Here is a 27689-nt window from a genome sequence, read left to right on the forward strand (position 1 = left end):
TGGCATATCTATCAATGACCAGCAAAATCGTGGATTGACAAACGCAAATTCGTCAATGCTAATGCGCATGCGCACACTGGCAAGAATGATCAGGACGTTATATTCTCCAGTGCGCATGCGCATACGCCAAAGCGCATGTAATACGTGATAGACTCTGGCACCCAGTGGCCTATTTAAAGCCTGCAGCAGCAACTATTAACTGCTGAATGATTGCCTTTGACCTGTCTTTTCTCCATTTCCTGGCTTTGACCCTTGACTTGTTCCAGTGACTCCACTTCTGCCTGCTGATCCGTGTATGACCCCGGCTTACCCCTGGCTGATCCTCTGTGTATAACTTCTGGCCTGGCTCCTGACTCTGCTCCTGGTTCTCCCTGCTGCCAAGTCTCATCTAGTACTCCTGAGGGACTCCTACCCAGCAGTCCACCCTGCTCGTCAGCCTCCTTCCAGCGGACATCTCTTCATCACTTCAGCCTGTTGCAGCTGGCAACCCCTGCTTCTTTGAGTATAGCACTCCCTGTACCACCTTCAGGGGGCGCTCTGCACTTAGCCGCAAGGGAAGCCCTCACAGCACTTCGGCCTCCGACCAGTGTGACAGTATCATCCAGCCAAATGTCAGAGGCTGACAGAAGTGCTTCCCCGCTCAAGGCTCTGTGCCAGTCGCAGCCCTTACCCAAGCAAGTGATGAGCCTACAGGAGTGGTATCTCCAGTTGGAGGGTTGCCTACAGGACCTGACGATGTCCTCTGCTACAGAAACTCCTAATCCACCTGATGCAGTTGCTACATCCGCTACATCCGCTCCAACTATGGTGGTTCCACCCCCCGAACCAAGGGTACCCACTCTGGAACACTTCTCGGGTGACCAAAGTAAGTTCAGAGCATTCAAGAATACCTGCTTACTTTACCTGGCCCTTCAGCCAAGAACTTTTTCTTTAGAGACTGTTAAAGTGGGATTCGTCATCTCTCTGCTGTCCAATGAACCTCAGTCTTGGGCCCATCAGCTGCTAGAACAAAAGAATCCCGCTATTAACTCTGTGAATTTGTTCTTTGAAGCCATGGCCAAATTATATGATGACCCGCAACTCATGGCCACTGCTGAAGCTGTCCTTCATGCCTTGCAGCAAGGACAGCGCCCTGTAGAAGACTATACAGTGGATTTTCGTAATTGGGCTGCAGATACAGGATGGAATGAGGCCGCTCTCAAATATTAATACTGGCTTGGCTTGCCTGAAGCTCTCAAAGATGAGCTAGCAAGAGTGGAGGACCCAACCACATTAGAAGGGCTCATTCAGCTAGCCATCCAACTTGATAGACGCCTGCCGGAGTGACGGTCAGAACATGCACAATCCCTCCGGCATTCATGGATGCTGCCTAAAGTTCCAGCTGCTCCTGCACTTTCCATTCCAGTCACTTCTGAAAGAGAGTCTATGCGAATTGGTGTGGTTCGCTCTGTCCTAACCTCTAATGAGAGACTTCGTCGCCAGCAAGCCAACCTTTTTCTACTGTGGAGGAGCCGGACATTTTCTTTGCAACTGTCCAGTGAGGCCCAGTAAATTTTCTCCCCACAGCCCCATGTGCCTCCAAGTCCCGGAACCTTCCCCCAACTCACCTTGTTCTCCATGTCGCATTACAGTTGGCAAGAGGAGAGGTTAGACTTCCAGCAAAAGTCGATTCCGGGGCTTGCAGTTGCTTTATGGACATTACTCTTGCAAGAGACTTTCAGATTCCCCTTCAGGATAAGAGACATAAACTTCATTTGGCTGATGGGTCCACACCTCAGTCTGGGCCTGTTATTCGAGAGACTTTACCTATACGTACCATAACTGACCCGGGCCATCAAAAATTCCTTTGCTTTGATGTTCTTTGCTCACCAATGTTTCCTGTAATTCTGGAAATCCCCTGGCTGCGGGCACACAACCCACAGATAGACTGGAACACAGGGAATATCTCCATCAAGTCAACCTACTGCCTTCAGCATTGCATAGTGCCTAAATCTATATCACCTTCCAGTTGCCTTACCTTCCAGCCAGTTTCCAATACCAGCCAAGATGTCCCTGCAGTTTACCATGACTTCCTAGACATTTTTGATAAAAGGAAAGCCGACACATTACCACCCCATCATCCTTACAATTGCCCAATCGAGTTGTTGCCTAGTGTGGAGATTCCTTTTGGACGAATATTTCCACATTCAGAGACTGAGCTTGAGACCTTATGCCAGTACATTGACAAGAACCTAGAAAAGGGTTTCATTTGTTCGTCATCTTCCCCAGCTGGTGCCGGAATCTTCTTTGTGGAGAAAAAAGACTATACCCTCAGGCCCTGTGTGGAGAACTCAACAAAATCACCATCAAGAACCGTTATCCTCTCCCTCTCATTCCTGAGCTCTTCCAGAGATTTCATGCCACCCAAATCTTTACTAAACTAGACTTACGAGGCGCCTACAACCTTGAGCGCATTCGGGGGGGGTTAAGTGGAAGACCACCTTTAGAACTCCCTTTTGGGCATTTTGAATATCTTGTTATGCCTTTTGGACTGTGTAAGGCCTCGGCTACCTTCCAGCATTTTGTGAACAACATCTTTAGTCATCTATAGTGGAGTTACCCCTGCAAAGGTTTTTCCACTATCCTGGTGGTGGTCGATCGTCTATCAAAGATGGCCCACTTTCTGCCTCTACTGGGTGCTCCTTCTGCCATGGATACAGAACACGCCTTTATCAAGGAGATTGTAAGATTACATGGCCTGCCAAACAGTATTGTCTCTGACAGAAGAGTGCAATTCACCTCAAGGTTCTGGAGGGCTCTCTGCAAAGCTTTGAACATTGAAGTCTACTTGTCGTCTGCCTATCGTCCGCAGAGTAATGGCTAGAAGGAGAGGAAATATCAGACTCTAGAGCAATATCACCGTTGCTTCTCTACCTTTTCTCGAGATAACTGGGTAGCCTTGCTCCCGTGTGCGAATTTGCATACAATAATTCTGTACACGCTACCACCAATCAGTCTCCATTCTGGGTGAACTATGGATTCCATCCGTCCTTCTCCTAATGCCATTCCGGAAGCAGCAGTGCCTGCCGTACAGGACAGATTGATCGTTATTGAAGAAAACTTACAGGTTCTTCAAGAAACCATGCAGAAATCACAAGAGGACTACAAAAAGTATTATGATAGGAGGATGAAAGGGAATCCAGTTCTGAAGGTAGGGGATAAAGTATGGCTCCCTACATTGAACCTCAAACTGTCTTGCCCCTCTCGGAAGCTGGGTCCAAGGTTCATCGGCCCCTTTGCAATCAAAAAAGAGAATAATCCTGTGGCCTTCGAATTGTCCCCGCCAAGCTCTTACAAGAGTCACCCAGTCTTCCACATTTCACTGCTCAAGCCAACCACTTCTGGCCCCTTTTCTGGAAGAGAAGACCCACCTCCACCTCCAATCATAGTGGGTGAAGAAACGGAGTTTGAGGAGGAGGCCATCCTGGATTGTCGAAAAAGGGGTAGACAAATCCAATACCTAGTAAAGTCGAAGAGTTACTCACCTGAGGAAAGCTCTTGAGAACCTGAAAATAATGTTCATGCCCCTAAACTGCTGTGTGAATTCTTCAGAAAATATCCAGAGAAGCAAGCACACCTGGGCATCCGGTGGCTGCCCCTTGGGGGGGGGGGGGCACTGTCAGAGAACAATCCGCAGAAGAACTGGCATATCTATCAATGGCCAGCAGAATCACGGATTGACAAACGCAAATTCGCCAATGCTAATGCGCATGCACACACAGGCAAGAACGGTCAGGAAGTTATATTCTCCAGTGTGCATGTGCGTATGCCAAAGCACACGCAATACGTGATAGATTCTTGTGCCCAGTGGCCTATTTAAAGACTGCAGCATTAACTATTAACTGCTGGATGGTCTCAGCTTCCCTGTGTATTCCTGAGTTCTTGTTCCTTACTGTTACCGACCCGGCTTGCCTTTGACCTGTCTTATCTCCATTTCCTGACTTTGACCCTTGGCATGTTCCAGTGACTCCACTTCTGCCTGCTGATCTGTGTATGACCCCGGCTTACCCCTGGCTGATCCTCTGTGTATGACTTCTGGCCTGGCTCCTGACTCTTCTCCAGGCTCTTCCTGCTGCCAAGTCTCATCTGGTACTTCTGAGGGACTCCTGCCCAGCAGTCCACCCTGCTCGTCAGCCACCTCTCAGCGGACATCTCTTCATCACTTCAGCCTGTTGCAGCTGGCAACTCCTGCTTCTTTGAGTATAGCACACCCTGTACCACCTTCAGGGGGCACTCTGCACTTAGCTGCAAGGGAAGCCCTCCCAGCACTTCGGCCTCCGACCAGTGTGACAGTATCATCCAGCCAAATGTCAGAGGCCTCTGACCAGGTACGTGATAGAATGTGTCGGCTCTTCCTAGGCGCTGAGCCACCGCCTAATGTCCCAGCGCCAAAATAGTCCACCACACCGATGACACCACCAGAGGATCCAGGTCACAAAGGCAGCACACCGTTTTGCCTTTAATTGCTTCCGATACATCTACCCTTGTGAGCAGGATCTTTTTACATTGTTTTAATAAAGGTGTACATTACAATACTACACCAAAGCAGTGGCGCTGTCTGTTCTTTCTGTTTGAGGCCCTCTGAACACCAGAACTCCTCGCATGAAAAATCTAGAGTTCATGTGCCTTTAGGCGCATTCTGCATTTTTCTTTCTCGAACATCACGGGACACAGAGCCACAGTAATTACTGATGGGTTATATAGGGTATCACTGGTGATTGGACACTGGCACACCCTATCAGAAAGTTCAACCCCCTATATAATCCCTCCCCTTGCAGGGATACCTCAGTTTTTACGCCAGTGTCTTAGGTGATGGACGTGTAAAGATGTCCTGTGCTGAGCTCCAAGGGGAATATCTCATATCCTATACTGGGGCAAGCCAGGCGAACCGGATCCATTCCAAAGTGTCCTTTGGTGGCCGAATTTGATGGTACCCGGGCCTCGTGTCCGAAGAAACGAGGTTTTACCTGTAACGCTTCTATTTTTAGAGAGCTGGACCCGCATATTAGAAAATGTTTTTTCTAGCCTAATTTCTAGCCGGGTGCTTTACAGGTCCAGAACTGCAGGATCCCCCTATTCGTAGGGGGCCCCAGTCTCAGACGGTTTTCCAAATGGAGCCCACCGTGAGAGGTGAAGATTGGGTCTGTATAACAGAACCCTGTGGCTGGATAAGGTAAGAGGAGATTCCACAGAATTTTTTAATTCTAGTAGGTTTTCTCCTTTAAGGTAAATGCATGCTATGCCTATTGTGACCACTGGGGGCTGCCAAGAGCACATACCTTCACATGCTGGATTGTCTGTCTCGGTGTTCATGCTGCACGGCCATCCAGGTAGGATGGGATGGGGGGATTTCTCATGCATGAATGTTCCCCCCAGGCTAGGGGGAGGCCACAGGGGTCTGAAGAGCGGTTATACACCGCTCGAGCACCACCGCCGCCGCCATTGCCGCCATTACACAGGCCACATCACTACCGGCCTCTCTCCTGCCTCCCTCTCCCCCAGCCTTCCTCCATATTATTTTCGGAGGGTCGGCCAGCGCGGGAAGCACTCATTTTTTCGAAATACGAGGGGGGGTGGTAGAGGGGGGGGCGGTGCGTCAGCACAGGTGCTTAGACACCCACTCAGGCCAGCTGCAGGCTATTTAAAAGCACTCTGTACAGGTGCACACAGCCTTTGGAGGGACACAGAGCTGACGGTCGCATGTAAGGTGGAACACAGGCATTCTCCTAGGCAGCATTTACGACTTTGCGACTATATCGCTCAGCAGTCAGTGTTCATTTTGTGATACCTCCACCTTGTTGCTTTTCACTATGGGTAGAAGAGGTTCAAACACCCCAAGAACCAGAGACTCTAGGGGATCTCGGTCGGGTTCTGAGGACCCCCTTTCTGCAGCATCCTCCCCCCCTGAGGGGCCAGGGATGGCTAGCCAGGGGGAGCCATTGGGGTCAGGGGCTATACCTGCCTCCGGCACTTCAGCCCCTGTATACATTACACATTGGGTTTTTCCTCAACCATTAGTGGTTTAGAGGAAAGATTAATGGCTGTGATTACATCTTCACTCAGTGGAAGAAAACGCACCAGGCCTTCCTCTGTTTCCCAAGACCCTCAGGAAGAGGAGCCCTGGGATAAGGGAGACGAATCTCTTTCAGAGGATCAGGATGGGACAGATAATTCCTCTTCAGAGGAATCAGGTGGAGAGGGACCCTCTGCGACTTCTCAGAAGGAGAAAGTCTTAGTGCAGATCCTTACTGGATTGGTCCGCTCCATATTCAGGTTGCCGTATCTGAATCAGTTAAAGAACCCTTTTATTCTTTGGGGTCGCTGAAGCCTCCTCAAACAGCACATGCTTTTCCTGTTCATAGTTTACTTGAAAAGCTCATTTATTCTGAGTGGGATCACCCAGACAAACGTTTTTTTCCGCCGAAAAAGTTTTCAACACTTTATCCGATGGAAGAAAAGTTTATTAAAATGTGGGGAATACCGGCTATTGATGCCGCCATTTCTTCCGTAAATAATAGTCTGACTTGTCCTGTAGACAATGCTCAGATGCTCAGGGATCCTGTAGATAAAAAGATGGAATCCCTATTGAAGGATGTTTTCTCCTTGGCAGGTTCAGTGACTCAACCTGCAGTTGCAGCGACTGGAGTCTGTCAATACTTAAGAGACCATGTTAAGCAGGTTATCAAAGTATTACCTGAACAGCAGGCCCAGGGGTTGGCTAACCTTCCTGCGGCCTTATGTTACGTTGTTGACTCCATCAGAGATTCTATCATGCAAACCTCTCGTCTTTCACTGGGGTTGGTGCATATACGTAGAATCCTGTGGTTGAAAAATTGGTCAGCCAAAGCACCATGTAAGAAGCTGCTGGCTGGGTTTCCGTTTCGTGGTGCAAGGTTGTTTGGAGAAGACTTGGATGACTATATCAAGAAAATCTCTGGTGGGAAAAGTACTCTCTTACCTGTCAAGAAGAAGAGTAAGCGTCCCTCTTTCAAACGGACTCTTTCCTCAGCGCCAGGGGCTTCAGCTTCCAGTCAGTCTTGACAGCCTCCTCCGTCTGGGTTCAGAAACAAGAGTCATCCCCAGGAACAAAAGAAGTCCTGGGGGAAGAAGCCTACTAGGCAAAACACTAAGACCTCTTCATGAAGGGGCGCTCCCGCTCGCTCGAGTGGGGGGAAGACTGCGACAGTTCTCAGAGCTCTGGCAGGAGGACTTCCAGGACAGATGGGTAATCTCCACAGTAACCTTAGGGTACAAGCTGGAGTTTCAGGAATTTCCCTCTCCTCGGTTCCTCAGATCAAGTGTTCCCAGAGACCCAGAGAAGAAGCAGTCGCTCCTTCTAGCATTAGAGTGACTTTTGTCGCAGGAGGTCATTATGATGGTTCCCGCAAAGGACCAGGAATTGGGCTTCTATTCCAACCTTTTTATGGTCCAAAAAACAAATGGGGTTGTCAGACCCATTCTGGATTTAAGGGATCTGAACCGATTCCTAAGGATTCAGTCCTTCCGCATGGAATCAATCCGGACAGTAGTCTCCACCTTGCAGGGGCATCCATAGACATCAGAGATGCATATCTGCATGTGCGCATTTTTCCTGCTCATCAGAAGTTTCTGCGCTTCGAGATAGGAGGGCGCCATTTCCAGTTTGTTGCTCTGCCTTTTGGGATAGCCACTGCACCTCGAGTGTTCACAAAGGTCTTGGCCCCTGCTCTGGCCAGATTAAGGGCTCAGGGTATAGCTGTCATAGCATACCTAGACGACCTGCTACTGATAGACCGGTCGGTAGCCGCCTTGAACGGGAACTTGAGAACCACAGTCAAGTATTTGGAACACCTAGGTTGGATCCTCAACCTAGAAAAATCTTTCCTAAAACCAGTAAGAAGACTGGAGTATTTAGGTCTGATCATAGATACAAGCCAGGAGAAAGTATTTCTACCTCAGATCACTGCTTTAAGGGAGTTGATTCTGGCAGTCAGGACCAAGAAGGGTCCTTCTGTTCACCTTTGTATGAGGCGGCTAGGGAAGATGGTGTCTTCATTTGAAGCAGTTCCTTATGCTCAGTTCCATTCAAGACTACTGCAACAAAGTATTCTGTCGGCCTGGAACAAGAAGGTTCAGGCGTTAGACTTTCCGATGCACCTGTCGCATGCGGTGCGTCAGAGCCTCAATTGGTGGCTCATACCCGAAAACCTGCAGAAGGGGAAATCCTTTCTACCGGTTACCTGGACGGTGGTAACAACAGATGCCAGTCTGTCAGGTTGGAGAGCAGTTCTGGAGCAGTCTGCGGTTCAGGGGGTATGGTCCAAGACAGAGAGGACCTTACCCATCAACATTCTGGAGATCCAGGCAGTATACCTAGCCCTAAAAGCCTGGACTATCAGGCTACAGGGTTGCCCGGTCAGGATCCAGTCCGACAATGCCACAGCAGTGGCTTATGTCAATCATCAGGGAGGCACCCGGAGCCGAGCTGCTCAAAAGGAGGTGAACCAGATCTTAGTCTGGGCAGAGATGCATGTGCCATGCATATCGGCAGTTTTCATTCCAGGGATAGAGAACTGGCAGGTGGACTATCTAAGTCACCAGCAGTTACTTCCAGGGGAATGGTCTCTGCATCCCGACGTCTTTTGGGCCATATGCCAAAGATGAGGAGATCCAGATGTAGATCTCTTTGCATCCCGATTCAACAAAAAGATAGACAGATTTGTGGCAAGGACGAAAGATCCTCTTGCATGCGGGACGGATGCGTTGGTGATTCCGTGGCATCGGTTCTCACTGATTTATGCATTCCCGCCTATTCTGCTACTGCCGCGACTTCTTCGCAGGATCAGGCAGGAAAGGAAGTCAGTACTTCTGGTGGCCCCCGCTTGGCCCAGAAGGACGTGGTATGCGGAAATAGTAAGGATGACGGTGGGTTCCCCATGGACACGCCCAGACCTGTTATCTCAAGGTCCAGTGTTCCATCCTGCCTTACAAACGCTAAATTTGGCGGTTTGGCTATTGAGACCCACGTTCTGAAGAGTCGTGGGCTTTCAGGTCCTGTGATATCTACCTTGATCAATGCAAGGAAGCCAGCTTCCAGAATGATTTATCATAGAGTCTGGAAAGCTTATGTAGCCTGGTGCGAATCCAGGGGTTGGCATCCCAGGAAATATGTGATAGGTAGAATTCTTGATTTTCTACAATTGTGTTTAGAGATGAAGCTGGCCTTGAGTACCATCAAGGGCCAGGTCTCGGCCTTATCAGTATTATTTCAACGGCCACTTGCTTTGCATTCTTTGGTCCGAAACTTTATACAGGGGGTGACGCGTCTTAATCCTCCGGTTAGGGCGCCCCTAAACCCCTGGGATTTGAACTTGGTCCTGGCTGTGTTACAGAAACAGCCTTTTGAACCAATAAGTCAGATTCCTTTGGTCTTGTTGACAAGGAAGTTAATTTTTCTGGTAGCCATCTCTTCTCCTAGAAGAGTTTCAGAATTAGCAGCCCTTTCCTGTAAGGAGCCTTATTTGATTGTTCACAAGGATAGAGTGGTACTGCGCCCTCATCCTAGTTTTTTACCAAAGGTTTCTGATTTTCATTTAAACCAAGACATTGTTCTGCCTTCCTTTTTTCCAGATCCCTGTTCTCTGGAAGAGAGCTCACTACATTCGTTGTATGTAGTAAGAGCAGTCAGGGCCTATCTCGAGGCAACTGCTCAGATTCGCAAAACGGATGTATTGTTCGTGCTGCCAGAGGGTCCCAATAGAGGACAGGCAGCGTCAAAAGCTACCATTTCTAAATGGATTTGTCAGTTGATTATTCAGGCTTACAGTTTGAAACAGAAGATTCCTCTGTTTCAGATCAGGGCACATTCCACAAGGGCTATTGGTGCTTCTTGGGCAGTGCATCACCAGGCCTCTATGGCTCAAATCTGTAAGGCCGCAACCTGATCTTCAGTCCATACATTCACGAGATTCTATCAGGTGGATGTGAGAAGGCATGAGGATATGGCCTTTGGGCGTAGTGTGCTGCAGGCAGCGGTACAGGGTCCTCAGGTCTGATTGCACCCTACTTGGTCGTGGATCCCCCCCTCAGATAGCATTGCTCTGGGACATCCCATCAGTAATTACTGTGGCTCTGTGTCCCGTGATGTTCGAGAAAGAAAATAGGATTTTTTAAGATAGCTTACCTGTAAAATCCTTTTCTTTCGATGGACATCACGGGACACAGAGGTCCCGCCCCTCTTCTAATACACTATATTGCTCGGCTACAAAACTGAGGTATCCCTGCAAGGGGAGGGATTATATAGGGGTTGAACATTCTGATAGGGTGTGCCAGTGTCCAATCACCAGTGATACCCTATATAACCCATCAGTAATTACTGTGGCTCTGTGTCATGTGATGTCCATCGAAAGAAAAGAATTTTACAGGTAAGCTGTCTTAAAAAATCCTATTTTTTCTGCTCCTAAGCAACCCTTCGGATTGTGCACACTCAACGCCTGCAGCAGGAGCATTTTTTTAAGCTCTGTGTGTATGAGGCCTAAAAGTTCCCAGTTCCTCTTTGAGGATGTTGTTCTGGAGTAAAAAAAAATTCTGCAAAATCAGAAGGGTGACAGGTGAAGATGGAAGACCTGTCAGGGGAGACAGCTCGCCGCTGAAAGGTCTTCGTTCTAAGGTAATTTTCACATACTACCGCTTTAAGGTCTTAACCATTCATTCAGCACAGAGAAATTGTGAAATAAATAAAGCAAGGTTTAAAAATTGTATTACACAAACCCTCCCCCCTGCTTACCAGCGTAATCAAAAACAAGGTTACATAATACAAGAGGGACTTGTAAACGCAATGTTGCATATTGAATGAATTAATAAAGAATGCTAACACTAGAACAAGACTATTGGAATGCCACAGTATTCCACGATCCATTTACTACCGTGAATCTCTGTAAAGTATCTAGTTGGTAAAATAAGTTGTACATAAACCCCACAGATGCCCTCAGCCGTTTCATCCAATACCTCATCCAGTACCAAGTAAGTAGCCTGAGAGAACAGTCTTTGACTTAGCCATGGTAGGGAGCAGTAGTGCACCAAGTGGGTAGCACGCTTATGGGCATGTTGATAAATGAATGAATGTGACAGTCACCAAAAATTCACTGCAGGTGAATTAATCATCATCATTTAAACCATTCAGTAAAGATACATTGCATTAACAGTTTAGTGATGGTCACATTCACTGCTTTATAAGTGTACCGCTTGGTGTACCAAAATGGAATCATTCAAGGGAATGGGCTAGAATGTTTTTTTTATTTAAAACAAATGTTTAAAGTGACACTAAAGGTACAGTTTTTTTTTTAATAACAAACATGTCATACTTACCTCCACTGTGCAGTTCATTTTGCACAGAGTGGCCCCGATCCACCAGTTCTGGGGTCCCTTGGCGGCTCTTGCGGCTCCTCCCCGCAATAGATAACCCCCTCTGGGAAGCTCTCTCCTGAGGGGGTTACCTTGCAGGCGCGCTCCCGTGTCATACACTCGGCGGCTATAGCCACCGAGTGTGTGACTCAGCCCCGCCCCCCCCGACGCCCGCGTCATTGGACAGCAGTGGGAGCCATTGGCTGCGCTGCTATCGATCTATCCAATGAAGAGCCGAGAAGCCGTGGAGAGAGCGACGCGCGATCGCGCCCACAGAAATTTTGGACTTAGGTAAGTAAAACGGTGGGGCTGGGGGGCTGGACACTGCAAGGTGTTTTTTCACCTTAATGCATAGAATGCATTAAGGTGAAAAAACACGAACCTTTACAACCCCTTTAATCCAAATTCCTACATCCCTGTATACCCTTGCAGATCTTAATTATATGCTCTTGTCTCATAAGAATCATGCATGTCTCCAGTCATATGATAAACCAAACATTTCCTGGTTTGGCTGCATGAATGCTGTCAAACTGAACGTGTTGCCTAAATTTCTTTATACCTTTCAGGTGATTCCTGTTCCTCCCCACTGGGTTTTTTCCAATTGGTTAATAGGCCTTTGACTTTTCTGACAATGTAAGAGGCCTCGGATTGGCCCTACTATTTTAGCGCTACCTAGAGGAGGTGTTGCCCTTCCTCACCTTTTGCTATACTTTCATGTGGCATCGCTGCTTTGAATATATGATTGGTACCACCGTAAATCCACTAAACTGTGGAACTTATGAGAAAACAACCTGATATCCCCAGATCTTACATCTCTTCTTTGGACAGACACGACACATGGACCCTGTACTGACCTATTGCCCCTCGTGACCTCTGCTACGCTACTGATCTGGGATCAATACCTCACCAGAAGTTTACTGTCCTCAAGACCCACCCCATTGACCCCGCTGTTTGGGATCGCATCTTTCTCTCCGACTTTTACTAGTTCCAAATTCCTCTCATGGCGAAAATCTGATGCTCCTCTGCTGAACCAGAGACGGAAAATTTGTTTTTCTCTCCCGAATGCTCTCCGCTTGTCATAATCCTTTGGGAGCATGGCTTGAACATACCCAATTGACACACTTTCTAGATGGAATGCTGAGCACTGACGATTTGACTAGACCACAAACAGCCTTTGAGTCGTTGTTATCCCAGCCTAACAGATCGAAAAACTCGCTATTCCAGATTTACCAGATTTTGTTACAGGACTCTTATCCAGCTTCACCGCCATTCCTTTTAAAATGCGAACAGGAGCTAAATGGCGCTTTCCTTTAAGCTGTCTATATCATCTCATGCCCAAGAACAGAATTACCGAATTTTGTCTAGGTGGTATCACTACCCTTCTATTCTGGATAAAATTCATCCTGCCAAACCAGATACATACTGGAGATGTTTACAGGAACCCGGCACCATGACACATATATAGGGCACATGCCCACACATTATCCCTTTTGGGATAAAATACTATACCTATATGACAAACTTGTTGGGGACAAACTCCCAAACAAACCTTGCATAACCATACTTTACATGTTGCCGGGTTCCCATAAACAAATCAAGAAAAGCTTAATTTGTCTTTTTCTTACGGCTGCCGGCGCTGTTATCAGTAGATTTTGGCGCCAAGGGGCGATTCCCTTTTTTGCTGATTGGGCTTGTGAAATTCACAAGATTGAACACCTAAAACATATTAGCGTGGGATGCTGATAAGAAGGAACCCCATACCATTATGTGGACTGTGTGGTTACACTTCCGGTTTTCCTCCGATTTTGAAGCTTTTGTAGCAGATAAGTTTGACCATGCTTCCCCTGGAACCTCCCATATATAGGTGGCCTCCCCCTTCCCTTCCTTTACCTATATATTTATATATATATTTCCCTTTACCCCCCTCCCCTCTTTGTTTTCTCTCTACATCTTGTTCTCTCTCCTTTTCTTCCTCTTCTACTTTGTTTTCTGCTATTCTTTATTTTTTCCTGGGCTTCTCTTATTTTTGATGCTTTGAAATATATTGCTATGGTTTTATTAACTGTAGCACCACTATATATTCATGTTATATCTGTTGTGATCTCTAACATTACATTACTAGTGGTCTATTGAGTTAATTTTCTATACAGATTTTATGCTCACTTTACCATGCCTTGGGGCAGTGGTTCTCAACTTCTGTCCTCAGGACCCACTAACAGGCCAGGTTTGCAAGATCACTGAAATACATCACAGGTGATATCATTTGCTGCTCATGGGTTGCAGTATTCTAGTCTGCATCTCCTCAAGGTAATACTTAAAATCTGGCCTGTTAGGGCATCCTGAGGACAGTAGTTGAGAACCACTGCCTTAGGGACCTTTATCTTATAACCCTGAGATGTTTGGCCTCTTATTACTATTGTATTAATGTAGACTGGAGCTACATCCACTGGAAATGGACTAGCACTCTCAGGTTTATGCTATGTATTGTTTAAAACTTAATAAAACAGATTCAACATAAAACAAATGTTTAAAAAAAGCACAGTAGATTGGTGGGAGCAAATCAGGAAGATCAGTTTCTGCAACCAATGGGGAAAACCATTGTGCAATAGATTTTAAAAACTTTTTTCCTTTAATAAGGATAAGCTTTAATAATATATTATGTTAAAAAAAATATATACTATTATAATGGAAATTTCTGTATATAATTGTATTCTATTTTGTATGTATTGCACATTGCCCTCACTGTGCGCACAGCACTAATAATGTTTTCAGTACATGTTTACATTCTTTTGAGTCCTGATTAGAATTAGCCTGCCTATGTAATGCCCCTTGTGTCCATAAACGTACAATTGTAATATTAATGTGATACCTACGTAATCATGTGCATAAAAACCTTCAATTGCGTTATAATAAAGCAGAACAGTTATGTGGAAAGATGCTTTTACTTCGGCAGGTAAACCAACCAAGCATGCCAAGTTAATTTGATCGGCTGTTTTCAGCCTTCCAGGTTCTTGCTGAGGTAGCCATATTAACTTTAAAACTCACACATGGAAGCAGACCAGGTGACTAAGGATGCTGCATTTACAGCCCCGGACACTTGATGGGTCTGTGCAACTCACAGATTCCACCCTAGTTCTGGCCCAGTATAGCTGGAATTAATAATTCAACTTTAAGGACCCCAGAACGAGAAGAACAAGTGGTCCACAGGGGGCAACTTCTTATGAAACAGGACTTTGGAAAAGGCGATCATTTATGTCTGCCAGCCACTCTTTTCCCTCCAGCTTGACACATGGACCGTGTCATCAGTCACAAGCAGTTATGGCTGCCTTAGTAAATGAGCATGGGATAGAGCCAGGGTTCTCCACAGTTGTTTTTATAACATATCACTTCTTGTTTTACCTGTTACCAAAAGTGTTACCAAAAGCTGAACATCCCTTCCAGAGATCACAAAAAAGATATATCCAGATGCCCAAGTCAGGATCTTAAGAGTATGCATTTTGTCTGTATTGACATGTTTTTTGGATGTCCAGTGGCAAATGCCACAGTAAAAAGTGTTATCAGAAGTAGTAAGAGTAACAGAGGAAATCATTTTTTATAGGAGAGTCCTTAATAGAAGTTTTGAGGTTTTATTTTTACACCCCTTACTGTCTACAATGTAGCAGACAAAGTAGAGTAAGAACCTAGAAAACTTTTGCCTGAATGTTTTCTTATATTTTATCAAGCCCCTAAGGGGGATGTTGGACTCTCTCCCTATGGGATTTGGTTTGGGAGTGTGTTACTCACTTGCTTATATTTTGTCTCAGCAGCTGAAGTCCTCCATTCGGATCTCACAGAGAATGTTGCTGATCTTTTAAGGTTTTTGACAAACTCATTTATGTGTTTTCTCCCCAATTCCAGATCCTAAAAGTTTGGAAGGATCTAAAACTAAAGCCAGGTGACTTGTGGATTGTTAAGAGACATTTATATATAAGGAAAATGTCTGGAGACTCAATACAGCATCTATCTCATGTACAGTTTTTGCAAAACTTGAAGGAAAAGTCACCTGGATCCACACCAGACACTGCAAAAATGACTAAATTAAAGAAATCTCTGTGTTTGATTTGTTTCCCTCTTGTGAACACAGTCTAGGGTACTTTTTGATTCAATTACTTTAATTGTAAGGGATATATATATATATATATATATATATATATATATATATATATATATATATATATATATATATATATATTTGAAAAGTAGTTCAGCCATGTTGAAGTCATATTTGTCTTTTGTACGTCTTCCATTTTATGTAGAATTGTCTGTGTTTACATGTGCTGATAACTCAGCATGACCACAATTCAGCTAGAAGGCCATTCTGGCCACAGGAGTGTACAGCCAGTACTCTGTAAATATGTCTTATCAATCATTTGTTTTTCACAATGAAAAGTCATTTGGTAATGAAAAAGTTGCTCAGCTATTATTTTCTCCACAATGGAGTTTTTTGCCTCTTTGGCCAGGACTACCTCCACCTAAGTGTGTGGAGGTTCCAGGTTAAAGGTTATAGCAGGTATGGTTAGTGATCAAAATATTGATCAAAAGAGGGGAGACTGTAATGGAAATTTCTGTATATAATTGTATTCTATTTTGTACGTATTGCACATTGCCCTCACTGTGCACACAGCACTAATAATGTTTTCAGTACAGGTTTACATTCTTTTGAGTCCTGATTAGAATTAGCCTGCCTATGTAATGCCCCTTGTGTCCATAAACTTACAATTGTAATATTAATGTGATACCTACGTATTCATGTGCATAAAAACCTTCAATTGCGTCATAATAAAGCAGAACAGTTATGTTGAAAGATGCTGAGCGTATCTTTTGTGTCTGTTCCCTACTGCAGTAGTTATTAATTTGGAACCACTAATCAATATGAGGATAAGAGTTGCCTATCATCAATTTAACCAAGTCACTATATATATATATATATATATATATATATATATATATATATATATATATATATATATATATATGTGTATATATATATATATATATAGTATATTCTGTATATTATTTTTTTCCTACAATGTTATCATTGTCTTACTGTTTGTAGTTGAAGGCTATATCAGCAATCATCTTTCTTCTCTTCCGATATTCCTGGTCCGAGAAACCCTGTGAAGAGTAATGGGACTGATCAACAAAAACATTCCCTGTAATTCATAAAGACTGGCACAGGCAGTTTTGCAAAAGTGTCTGTTCTGCATTCTAAAAGTGGTGAAGAATGAGCCATATTTTTATACCTGTCTAGAACTTGTACTTGAAATTGCCTCATGCTGCGCCACTTTAAAAATGCACGCAAGACACTTTTGCGAAATCTGTCTGAGACAGTTTTCTGTATGCCAAAACAGAATTGGTCTTATTTAGCTCCACTTTTATATTTTGGTGCATTTTTTAACTACACGAATTTGATGCATGAATCACTGTCAGAACCAAAAGTGTTGCAAATGCTTCATGAATTTGGGGCAATACTTTAACAAGAGGGATTAACGCCAGAAAAGAGGCACGACAGCTTTACTGAATTCCCCCCCATTGTCCTGTGATCTTAAGGGAAAAGTCTTGTATGCTAGGTTATAGTGCTAGTACTTACTGTATATGTTTATCTAAAGAGAATGTGTCATAATAAAATAATGAGAGCTGCCTTGTTTTTGAAGGTGCAGGTACAGCACAGATATATATATATATATATATATATATATATATATATATATATATATATATATATATATATACACAGTGGGGACGGAAAGTATTCAGACTCCCTTAAATTTTCACTCTTTGTTATATTGCAGCCATTTGCTAAAATCATTTAAGTTCATTTTTTTCCTCATTAATGTACACACAGCACCCCATATTGAGTGAAAAACACAAAATTGTTGACATTTTTTCAGGTTTATTAAAAAAGAAAAACTGAAATATCACATGGTCCTAAGTATTCAGACCCTTTATTCAGTATTTAGTAGAAGCACCCTTTTGATCTAATACAGCCATGAGTCTTTTTGGGAAAGATGCAACAAGTTTTTCACACCTGGATTTGGGGATCCTCTGCCATTCAGATTCTCTCCAGTTCTGTCAGGTTGGATGGTAAACGTTGGTGGACAGCCATTTTTAGGTCTTTCCAGAGATGCTCAATTGGGTTTAAGTCAGAGCTCTGCCTTGGCCATTAAAGAACAGTCACGGAGTTGTTGTGAAGCCACTCTTTCATTATTTTAGGTGTGTGCTTAGGGTCATTGTCTTGTTGGAAGGTAAACCTTCGGCCCAGTCTGAGGTCCTGAGCACTCTGGAGAAGGTTTTCATCCAGGATATCCCTGTACTTGGCCGCATTCATCTTTCCCTTGATTGCAACCAGTCGTCCTGTCCCTGCAGCTGAAAAACACCCCCATAGCATGATGCTGCCACCACCATGCTTCACTGTTGGGACTGTATTGGACAGGCGATGAGCAGTGCCTGGTTTTCTCCACATATACCACTTAGAATTAAGGCCAAAAAGTTCTATCTTGGTCTCATCAAACCAGAGAATCTTATTTCTCACCATCTTGGAGTCCTTCAGGTGTTTTTTAGCAAACTCCATGTGGGCTTTCATGTGTCTTCCGTCGGCCCACTCTGCCATAAAACCCCGACTTGTGGAGGGCTGCAGTGATGGTTGACTTTCTACAACTTTCCCCCATCTCCCGACTGCATCTCTGGAGCTCAGCCACAGTGATCATTGGGTTCTTCTTTACCTCTCTCACCAAGGCTCTTCTCTCCCGATAGCTCAGTTTGGCCGGACGGCAAGCTCTGGGAAGGGTTCTGGTTGTCCCAAACGTCTTCCATTTAAGGATTATGGAGGCCACTGTGCTCTTAGGAACTTTAAGTGCAGCAGATTTTTTTTGTAACCTTGGCCAGATCTGTGCCTTGCCACAATTCTGTCTCTGAGCTCTTCAGGCAGTTCCTTTGACCTCATGATTCTCATTTGCTCTGACATGCACTGTGAGCTGTAAGGTCTTATATAGACAGGTGTGTGGCTTTCCTAATCAAGTCCAATCCGTATAATCAAACACAGCTGGACACAAATGAAGGTGTAGAACCATCTCAAGGATGATCAGAAGAATTGGACAGCACCTGAGTTAAATATATGAGTGTCACAGCAAAGGGTCTGAATACTTAGGACCATGTGATATTTCAGTTTTTCTTTTTTAATAAATCTGCAAAAATGTCAACAATTCTGTGTTTTTCTGTCAATATGGGGTGCTGTGTGTACGTTAATGAGGAAAAAAAATGAACTGAAAGTGGAGGTCCGCCATAAAAAAAAAAATTGCATAAAAAAATACCTAAAAAAATGGAGGGAAAAAAATGTTTTAACTTACGTGAAATGGCTGTTGCTAGGCAGTCTTCCTAATCTGCCTCTTCCTACGCCACGGTGATCTTCAGTCTTCTCCTCCCCACGTTGTCTTCTGGGGAATGAGGCGCGGTGTGTTATGGGAACTGTGTGTGTCCCACAACACATCGCGTCCCATTCACAAAGCGCTGCGCAACTCGCGCATGCGCAGTAGGAAACGGGCAATGAAGCCGTAAGGCTCCACTGCCTGTTTCCCTTAGTTAGGATGGCGGTGCCGGGATCCGAGAGCCGAGGGACGGGTCGGCCTCGGGCGGCCGACATCGCGGGCACCCAGGACAGGTAAGTGTGCTTATTTAAAGTCAGCAGCTACAGTGTTTGTAGCTGCAGACTTTTAAATTTTTTTTTTCCCGGCCAGAATCCCGCTTTAAATCATTTTAGCAAATGGCTGCAATATAACAAAGATTGAAAAATTTAAGGGGGTCTGAATACTTTCCTTCCCCACTGTGTATATATATATATATATATATTACATTTAAAGTTTAAGTTTAGTTAAATATACTGTACACTACTGTGCAAAAGTTTTAGGCAGCTATGAAGAAATGCTGTAAATGAAGAATGCTTTAAGAAATAAAAGTGTTAATAGTTTGTGTTTACCAGTTAATAAAATGGAAAGTAAATGAACAGAAGAGAGATCCAAATTTAATCCATATTTGGTGTGAACACCCTTTGCCTTCACAACAGAATCAATTCTTAAAGGTACATGTGCACATAATATATGAAGGAACTCAGCAGGTAGGTTGTTTCAAAAATCTTGGAGAACTAACCACAGATCTTCTGTGGCCCTAGACTGCCTCAAATCCTTCTGTCTCTTCATGTAATCCAAAACAGACTCAATGTTGAGATCAGGGCTCTGTGGGGGCCAACCCATCACTTTCAGGACTCCTTGTTCTTCTTTATGCTGAAGATAGTTCCTAATGATATTGGATGTATGTTTGGGGTCATTGTCCTGCTTCAGAATACATTTGGGGTCAGTTTCATGCCTCCCTGAGTGGCATGATGGGTAAGTATCTTCCTTTATTTCTCAGCATTGAGCACACCATTGATCCTGACCAAATCTCCAACTCCATTTGCAGAAATGCAGCTCCAAACTTGCAAGGAACCTTCACCATGCTTCACTGTTGCCAGCAGACATTGTACCACTCTCCAGACCTTCAGTGAACAAACTGCCTCCTGCTACAGCCAAATATTTTAAATTTGGCTTAGCAGAACAGACCACATGCCATTTTTCTGCATCTCAGTTCCTATATTTTCATGCATAGTTTAACCTTGGACATTGGAGGTAAGACTTTTTGGCCCCAATTTTTCCATAAAGACCACTTTCTGGCCAGACTTCTTTTGGTTTCCACCAGTTCTGTGCTGATGGCACTGCTGGACATCTTCTGATGTTGAAGTGAAGTAAGCATGATGTGTCTTTCATCTAATACATTAAGTTTTCTTGGTTGTTCACTGCATCTACAGTCCTCAACATTGCCCATTTCTTTGTGTTTCTTCAAAAGATATTGAACAGCACATCCAGTTTGCTTTGAAATATTTGCCTGGGAGAGACCTTGCCAATGCAGTATAACTACCTTGTGTCTTGTTGCTCTGCTTAGCCTTGCCATGGTGTATGATTGTGACATGAAACTGTCTTCCACAACCTCACCTTAGTAGCAGGGTTTGGCTGCTCCTCAGTTTTGAGGCCTTCTACACAGCTGTTTCTGTTTCAGTTAAAGACTGCGTTTCACCCTGCCTCTAGAAGATGTTTCTGGAGCTTAGGGAGGAGTATTCAAATAACCAGCCTGAATATTGAGCAGAGCCTAGGCAATCCCTGGGGAGGTGTGCCCAAATGGTGGCTGGCATGCTGTTAAAAAGACTGGAGTTTTTTTTCCCTGCTGAAGGAATGGATCTGTAACCTGAAAGGCTGAATGAAGGTGGACTGCTGGCCCCTGGAACCCTTTGGACTAGATGTTGGACTACTCTACAAGAGGCTGCTCCTAGTAGAGCTTTCATTGACTGTGCTAAACCTACTTCATGGTTCCCAGCAGTGCACCAATAAACTGTTCCAGTGTGAGTTTACCTTTTCTCAAACCTACTTCATGGTCCCCAGCCATAAACCTGTGGACTGTTCAAGTCTGCTTTTACCTGTTCTCAAACTTACTTCATGGTCCCCAGCCATGAACCTGTGGACTGTTCCAGTCTGCCTCTACCCGTTCTCAAATCCACTTCATGTTCCCCAGCCATGAACCTGTGGACTGTTCCAGTCTGCCTTTACCTGTTCTCAAACCCACTTTATGGTCCCCAGCCATGAACTTGTGGACTGTTCCAGTCAGCCTTTACCTGTTCTCAAACCCACTTCATGATCCCCAGCCGTGAACTCTTAGCCTGCTCCAGTCTATCTGTACTTGTGTTACTGTTACTAAGAGATAAGTGTCCCCTGCTAACAATAACCAAAAATTTGGAAGTATCTAAAAAAACATAAAATCTTTCAGTGAGATGCATTTTGGACAAATTAATGAAGCTGCACATATTGAATTGAACTTCGGCATTTATCTGTACCATAGTAATGCACATAGTTAACAGTCCATACATTTCTCTTATTTAATTTTGGGTGTGAATTGATTCGAATGACAAAGAGGGCACATTATTGACTGCAAAAGCCGCCACAATAACATAGATGTATGGGATAGTGGAGTAGAAAAGAGCACAGGACTGCCAGAGGGTTAATATCATTCCCTGCCTTATAAAGCTAATTTGATGTTTTTTACAATATACCAAGGCGTACAACTTACCGGGTGATCTAAATCTAAGTCTGGATCAAACTTGGTAACCAAATGGTGACACTTGTCCAGTTCTGAAATTTTAGTGGGAAACCAATGAACTGTAAAGCAAAAAGAGGCATTGTTTTTATCAGGTCTGGCAACAAGAAAACCTGGATCTGACTTCCAGTAAGACCGGGGATGAGATTATCATATGCATACACAGCTAAGTAGCTTATGCTGACCATTAAATTGCTATTTAACCCCGGTAGTGTTTTAACACATTAAGCACAATAAAATAAAACAAATTTGAGGTATACATTTGTTAAAATGTATACTTCAGCACTTGAGGTTTACAGCTTTCAATGCTGCTGACACTTGCTTTTCACAGGAAATCATTCACAGTGGACAGTGCAGTCTCAAGTAGGTCTGTTAGCTTGGAGAAGGGAGGGGAGAGCAGGATGGAGGACCAGGGGAGTGCCTTGTCATCCTAGGCTACAGGGATTTGTGCTTCTGTTGATACACAGTGTAGGGATACACAACTCTAGTTCCTGCATGCACAGGTGGCAACATTTAGATACAGAAGTTTCATACTCAGTAAATGATTAAATCAGCTGTTTAAAGTGTCTAAAAATGAGGGTTTGATGATCATTTCCTCTTATCTTCCATCAGCTGATGCTATAAAATCAGCTTTGATCTCTAACTGTATAGTGGCAGGGAATGACAGCTCTTTTATACACCTACAGCAAGGCAAATGATAACAGGTAATGGTCAGGACAGAACATCTGAACTGCACTGGTCCCCCACTACTGTATTACAATGGACAAATGTGCCACATGTCCCTGCTACTATACTGGTGGATACTCCTAAGAAAAAGCTCATTATCACCATCAGTGGTGTAAAAAGGCAGAGGGTAATTCATCCAACCAGATTTTATTAATAACCAAAACAGCATTTGATTAATGTAACCTTTCATTAAAAAAAAATAAAACACACCCTAAGAAAATATTGACTTTCTTTCTAAATTTCGTAGGTACAGATGTGACCCATTGTTAATTCTGTTTAGCCCAGACTGGACTTGCACAAACCTTTAATCTCTTTAGTAGTCCTAACATCTTCTGATACTCTTTTAATAGAGCTCATTAGTGTGTTGAGATCGGAGCGATGAACCTCACACCGTACAAAGTATTCCACATCTGGTGCTGATGATGATGTTTTCTTTCCAAGTCGAGTCTCCAGGTGCTGTATTTTGGCTTCAAATGTCTGAAATACAAGAATATTTACAGCAAAAACCGGTCAGGGTTTTTCTGATTTTAAATGATAAAATATGAAGTTGCTTGGTTCTCAAACTTACAATGTATATTTACTATGTGTTCTACCCACTAAGTTATGCACAAGTTAAAAACACGCATATCTTGACCATGCATAAAGCGACTATCCAAAACATCAAGGACAGTGACCATTTGTGAAACAATGGTAAATCGAGTAGTTAAACAAAAATAACAATCAGTTTCTAACTGGGAACACACTGGATCTGTTTACCCAACTGAATGAGACAGGATTTTTTGTAGAGCAGAGGTGTCAAACTCAATTTAATCACGGACCACATCAGCATTATGCTTGCCCTCACATGGCCAGTTGTATGTATCAGGCCCCTTTCATAAGGGGCTGCAGTGGCTTCGCTAGGGGGTGACTTTTGGGGCTATAGTCCCGAATCTGGGGCCCATAGCCCCGAGTCTCTGCAGGGGACACCAAGGGGAGGGGAGGCTCTCTGGGGACCCTAATGTAAGTGGGAGACTCTCTGGGGAACCTGATTTAAGGGGGAGGTTCTCTGGGGACCCTGATTTAAGGGGGAGGCTCTCTGGGGACTCTGATGTAAGGAGGGGCTTTCTGGGGACCCTGATGTAAGTGGGGGCCTCTCTGGGGATATATACACACACACGTATATTACTGTATATACATGTGTATGCCCACCCAAGCGTATGACTTACTTTAGTACGCTGCTATGGGCTCTAGCCCCAGATCTTTTGTAGACCTAGCAACGCCCCTGCGGGGCTGTCCGTGTAGGGACTCTGCTTTGCTCAGCAGGGATTGATCCGTTGATCCCCGCTGAGCTGGCGGATGACAGGTCCGTCTCCACTCACTTTTCCGGGACAGACCTGTCAGATCTCCGTCCTGCTCTATGGGGGATTGGATAAAAACAGATCTGCCAGACGGATGTAAAATAGGGTTTTCATCCATCTGGATTCAGTGGTTCGGATGTCAGCGGACATGTCACCGCTGACATCCATCGCACCATAGACATGCATGGAGCGTTCTGAACGGTCCACCCGTGTGAAAGGAGACTATATAAATGTATCCTTTTTTTCAGAGAGAATAGGTGCAGGAACTCAACCATTCGCCCTTCCAAACTGCATCGAATGGTGGGTGTGTGGCCAAATTGCACAGTGGGAGGATTTTAAAGGGGCAGTAATTATCAGAAGTGTGTTATGTGCGAAGTTTAGGGATGCACTATGTACAGAGTGTGGTTTCAAGGGTTCCCTATGCACACAGTGCAGAGTTCAGTTGTGCGCTATGTACAGAGTGTTGGGCTTAGGGTGCTTTGCAAGTGTGCAGGGTCCAGCCCTCTTTTACAGGCTGTTCACATCTCACTATCACCCCCCCCCCCTTATCTCTGACCTCTGCATCACTCTCCCCCATCCCCCATCTCTGCACACACCTTCTTCCACAGTCCATAACTCCCCCCCCACCCCAAAGCTTCCTCACATCCATAAGCGTGCGCACAGGGTGTGCCGTATGTGCTTGCACACCCTAATCACCCCTTGCGCATTAGAATTATTGCTCTGTGTGCCAGCAGGAAGATGGGAAAGATCTCCCACTTACCGGCTCTGCCATAATTTCATTGTTCTTAAAAATATCTGCATAGAGCACAAATTCATGGAACAATTACTTGGTCAATGTAAATATAGTTAATCATTTATTTCATATTGGAGACACTGTCAAATATCAATCGATTAAACAATCAATATCGCTGACTTAATTAATTGTTCAAACTTCCTGACAAACTGAAAGGCTGCTAACAAATATTAAGGTTAGTGGCTCATATGGCACTGTCTTGGAGGACTTAAAGTGGAGTTCCACCCACTTTTACAACTCTTCAGCATCCCTCACTAAACTGCGCACTGTAAACGAATTGGATATTTTTAATTTTTTTTTCTCAGCACCTACTGTATATCTGCTGTATGCATTTTTCACTTCCTCCTCCCTGGCCGTGGCCCATCACATCATTTCCTGTTTGCAATGCCTTCTGGGAAGGGGCGGCAACTTCCTCTGACACTGCCGTTGCTATGGAAACCTGACTTGAAACCTATTACACTGCTTGTGCTGCACTGAGCATGTGTGAGATCTGCAAGGATGAGATCCAGGAAGAAATACAGTCTGGCTTCAGATGCCCACACTTAAGATGGCCACGGCCTGCTGTAAGTTTATAAAATAACACACTACTGCTATAAACTAACAAAACAGACCTTAGTTTACAGACTAACTTTACTAGAATACATTAAAGTGGTGTTCCGGCCGAAATTATACTTTTTAAATAAAAATACCCCTATAATACACAAGCTTAATGTATTCTAGTAAAGTTAGTCTGTAAACTAAGGTCTGTTTTGTTAGTTTATAGCAGTAGTTTGTTATTTTATAAACTTACAGCAGGCCGTGGCCATCTTAAGCCTGGGCATCTGAAGCTAGACTGTATTTCTTCCTGGATCTCAGCCTTGCAGATCTCGCACATGCTCAGTGCAGCACAAGCAGTGTAATAGGTTTCAGGTCAGGTTTCCATAGCAACGGCAGTTTCAGAGGAAGTTGCCACCCCTTCCCAGCAGGCATTGCAAACAGGAAATGATGCGATGGGCCGCGGCCAGGGAGGAGGAAGTGAAAAATGAATACAGCAGATATACAGTAAGTGCTGAGAAAAAAAATAAAAATATATCCAATTCGTTTACAGTGCACAGTTTAGTGAGGGATGCTGAAGACTTGTAAAAGTGGGTGGAACTCCACTTTAAGCTTGTGTATTATAGGGGTATTTTTATTTAAAAAGTATAATTTCGGCCGGAACACCACTTTAACCAGCGTAGAGCACCATATTCCTTATCAGATTTTGACAGTTGACATAGTAATCAGATTCTATTCAGTTTATAAAAATAAAAATAAAAAATAAAAGATATATCCTGATTGGTTGTTTTGTGCAATACAGATCTTCCTTTCAAACACCTTTATAAATGAAACTAACTGACCAACAAAATGGTTTTAAATCATTGTATTAAATACACTTAGGAAATTGCTGAACAGCCTGAAAGTCAGAAATGTACTGTTTTTTTCATATGATGAAGCAAGAGTGGATACCAATACAGTCACCATATCCTAATTTACATGTGTATGAATACATTTAAAAAAAAAGAAGAAATTAACTTTATTTTTGCTCAAGGAACAGGTAAGTAATCAGTTAAAACTTGTAGAATTTTTATTTCACAATATTGGTTAAAAAAATAATACATGATGAAAAATTGCAGCAGCGCTCTTGTCAAATCCAATTAGATGACAAGCTTTCATATATAATTCATATGTGAGTCAATGGAAACGAAGGAGATCTATTATAGCTGTGATCTGTAGAGAACAACTTCCACCAACCACTTTACCACGTGAGGGAATTCTACCCTTTGGGGGTGCACTCACCAAAAATACAACAATAATGCGCCTTTAATTGTAAAAACGTCTCCATCACTCCAACCAAAACTTCCACCAGATGTCAGTCACGCTGTATAGGGCTCCAGTAAAACCATGTAATCTACGACATTAACCAGAAGTGACGTGTGCGCTCCCAGGGCCAAGGAACCAGGAAGTGTAGCGCTGCTGTACACAGCGGTCTCTTTCTTCATCTTTCCGGCGACTCAAGAAATACACAGGCACAGTGCACTTTACTTTTGCTTCATTTTAATTTGTATTTGGTACGCATAACTTGTAAGGGGATTTTGGATTTAATAAAACTTTTAAGCAGTACTACACTATTTGGATAATTTATTCCCTTCACATGGTTTTACTTGAGCCCTGTACAGCGTGACTGACATCCGGTGGATGTTTTGGTTGGAGCGGTGGAGAAGTTTTTACAATTAAAGGCACATTATTGCTGTATTTTTGGTAAGTTCACCCCCAAAGGGTAGAATTCCCTCACGTGGTGAAGTGGTTGGTGGAAGTTGTTCTCTACAGATCACAGCTATAATAGATCTCCTTTGTTTCCATTGACTCACATATGAACTATATATGAAAGCTTGTCATCTAATTGGATTTGACAAGAGAGCTGCTGCAATATTTTAAAGGATTATATGGTTTTAGAGGGTTTTTTTAGTATTGCATTTACATTTTACATTTCACATTTTAAGTGGCTGCTTCTATAGAGTGTATTTATATTGTTGCATCTACACAGGTGTCATAGGTATTTTCGCCCAGGGCGCAGAGCGATGCTTTTGTAAGTGGGTTAGTTTTAAGCATCTTTGCAGTTATAATGAAAAATTGTTAACATTTATAGAATTTTGTTAAATAAAAATGCTACAAGTTTTTTTTAAAAAGTCCAATTCTTCTTTTATTTAAATGTATTCATAGAAATGTACTTTTGTTCCTCTTTTTACTTTAATGCATTCTCTGCATTAAGGTAAAAATAATCTGTGTTCATCTCCCAGTCCCCCTAAATACTTACCTGAGCCTGGTCTCGATCTAGGGCTGTGCTCGAGAGCAGCGGATCTCTCTCTCCTCTCTCCCCCCACACTGGACATGTAAGCAACAGTGGGAGCCATTGGCTCCTGTTGCTGTCTATTAAATCCTGTGACAACAGAGCAGGGGGCATAGACAGGCAAGTGCGGCCTGGGATCAAGCCCGCATGAGTGCCTCCGTGAAAGAGGCTTGCTATAGGAGCACTCACCAAAGAGGAGCCCGGTGCGCTGGAGAGGGACCCCGAAAATAATGATTGGGGTTGTTCTGTGCAAAACCATTACACAGAGCAGGTAAGTATAACATATTTGTTATTTAAATTAAAAAATAAGTTTACAATCCCATTAAGGTGTTTT

General features: G+C 43.8%; 1 protein-coding gene across 2 annotated transcripts in view; it reads right to left on the reverse strand.

The window, feature by feature from the left end:
• The window catches only part of TH (tyrosine hydroxylase), a 159117-nt gene that overhangs the window by 78719 nt on the left and 52709 nt on the right, over positions 1 to 27689 (reverse strand). For both annotated transcript variants that reach the window (XM_073604708.1, XM_073604707.1), the window contains exons 3-5: positions 22662 to 22836; positions 21607 to 21695; positions 16508 to 16575 (exon numbers count right to left, since the gene is read on the reverse strand). In XM_073604708.1, the coding sequence (XP_073460809.1) occupies positions 16508 to 16575; positions 21607 to 21695; positions 22662 to 22836 (332 nt within the window). The remainder of the gene's footprint in view (positions 1 to 16507; positions 16576 to 21606; positions 21696 to 22661; positions 22837 to 27689) is intronic.

The sequence above is a fragment of the Aquarana catesbeiana genome, linkage group LG11, assembly GCF_042186555.1.
Source record: "Aquarana catesbeiana isolate 2022-GZ linkage group LG11, ASM4218655v1, whole genome shotgun sequence".
NCBI classification, from domain to species: Eukaryota; Metazoa; Chordata; class Amphibia; order Anura; family Ranidae; genus Aquarana; species Aquarana catesbeiana.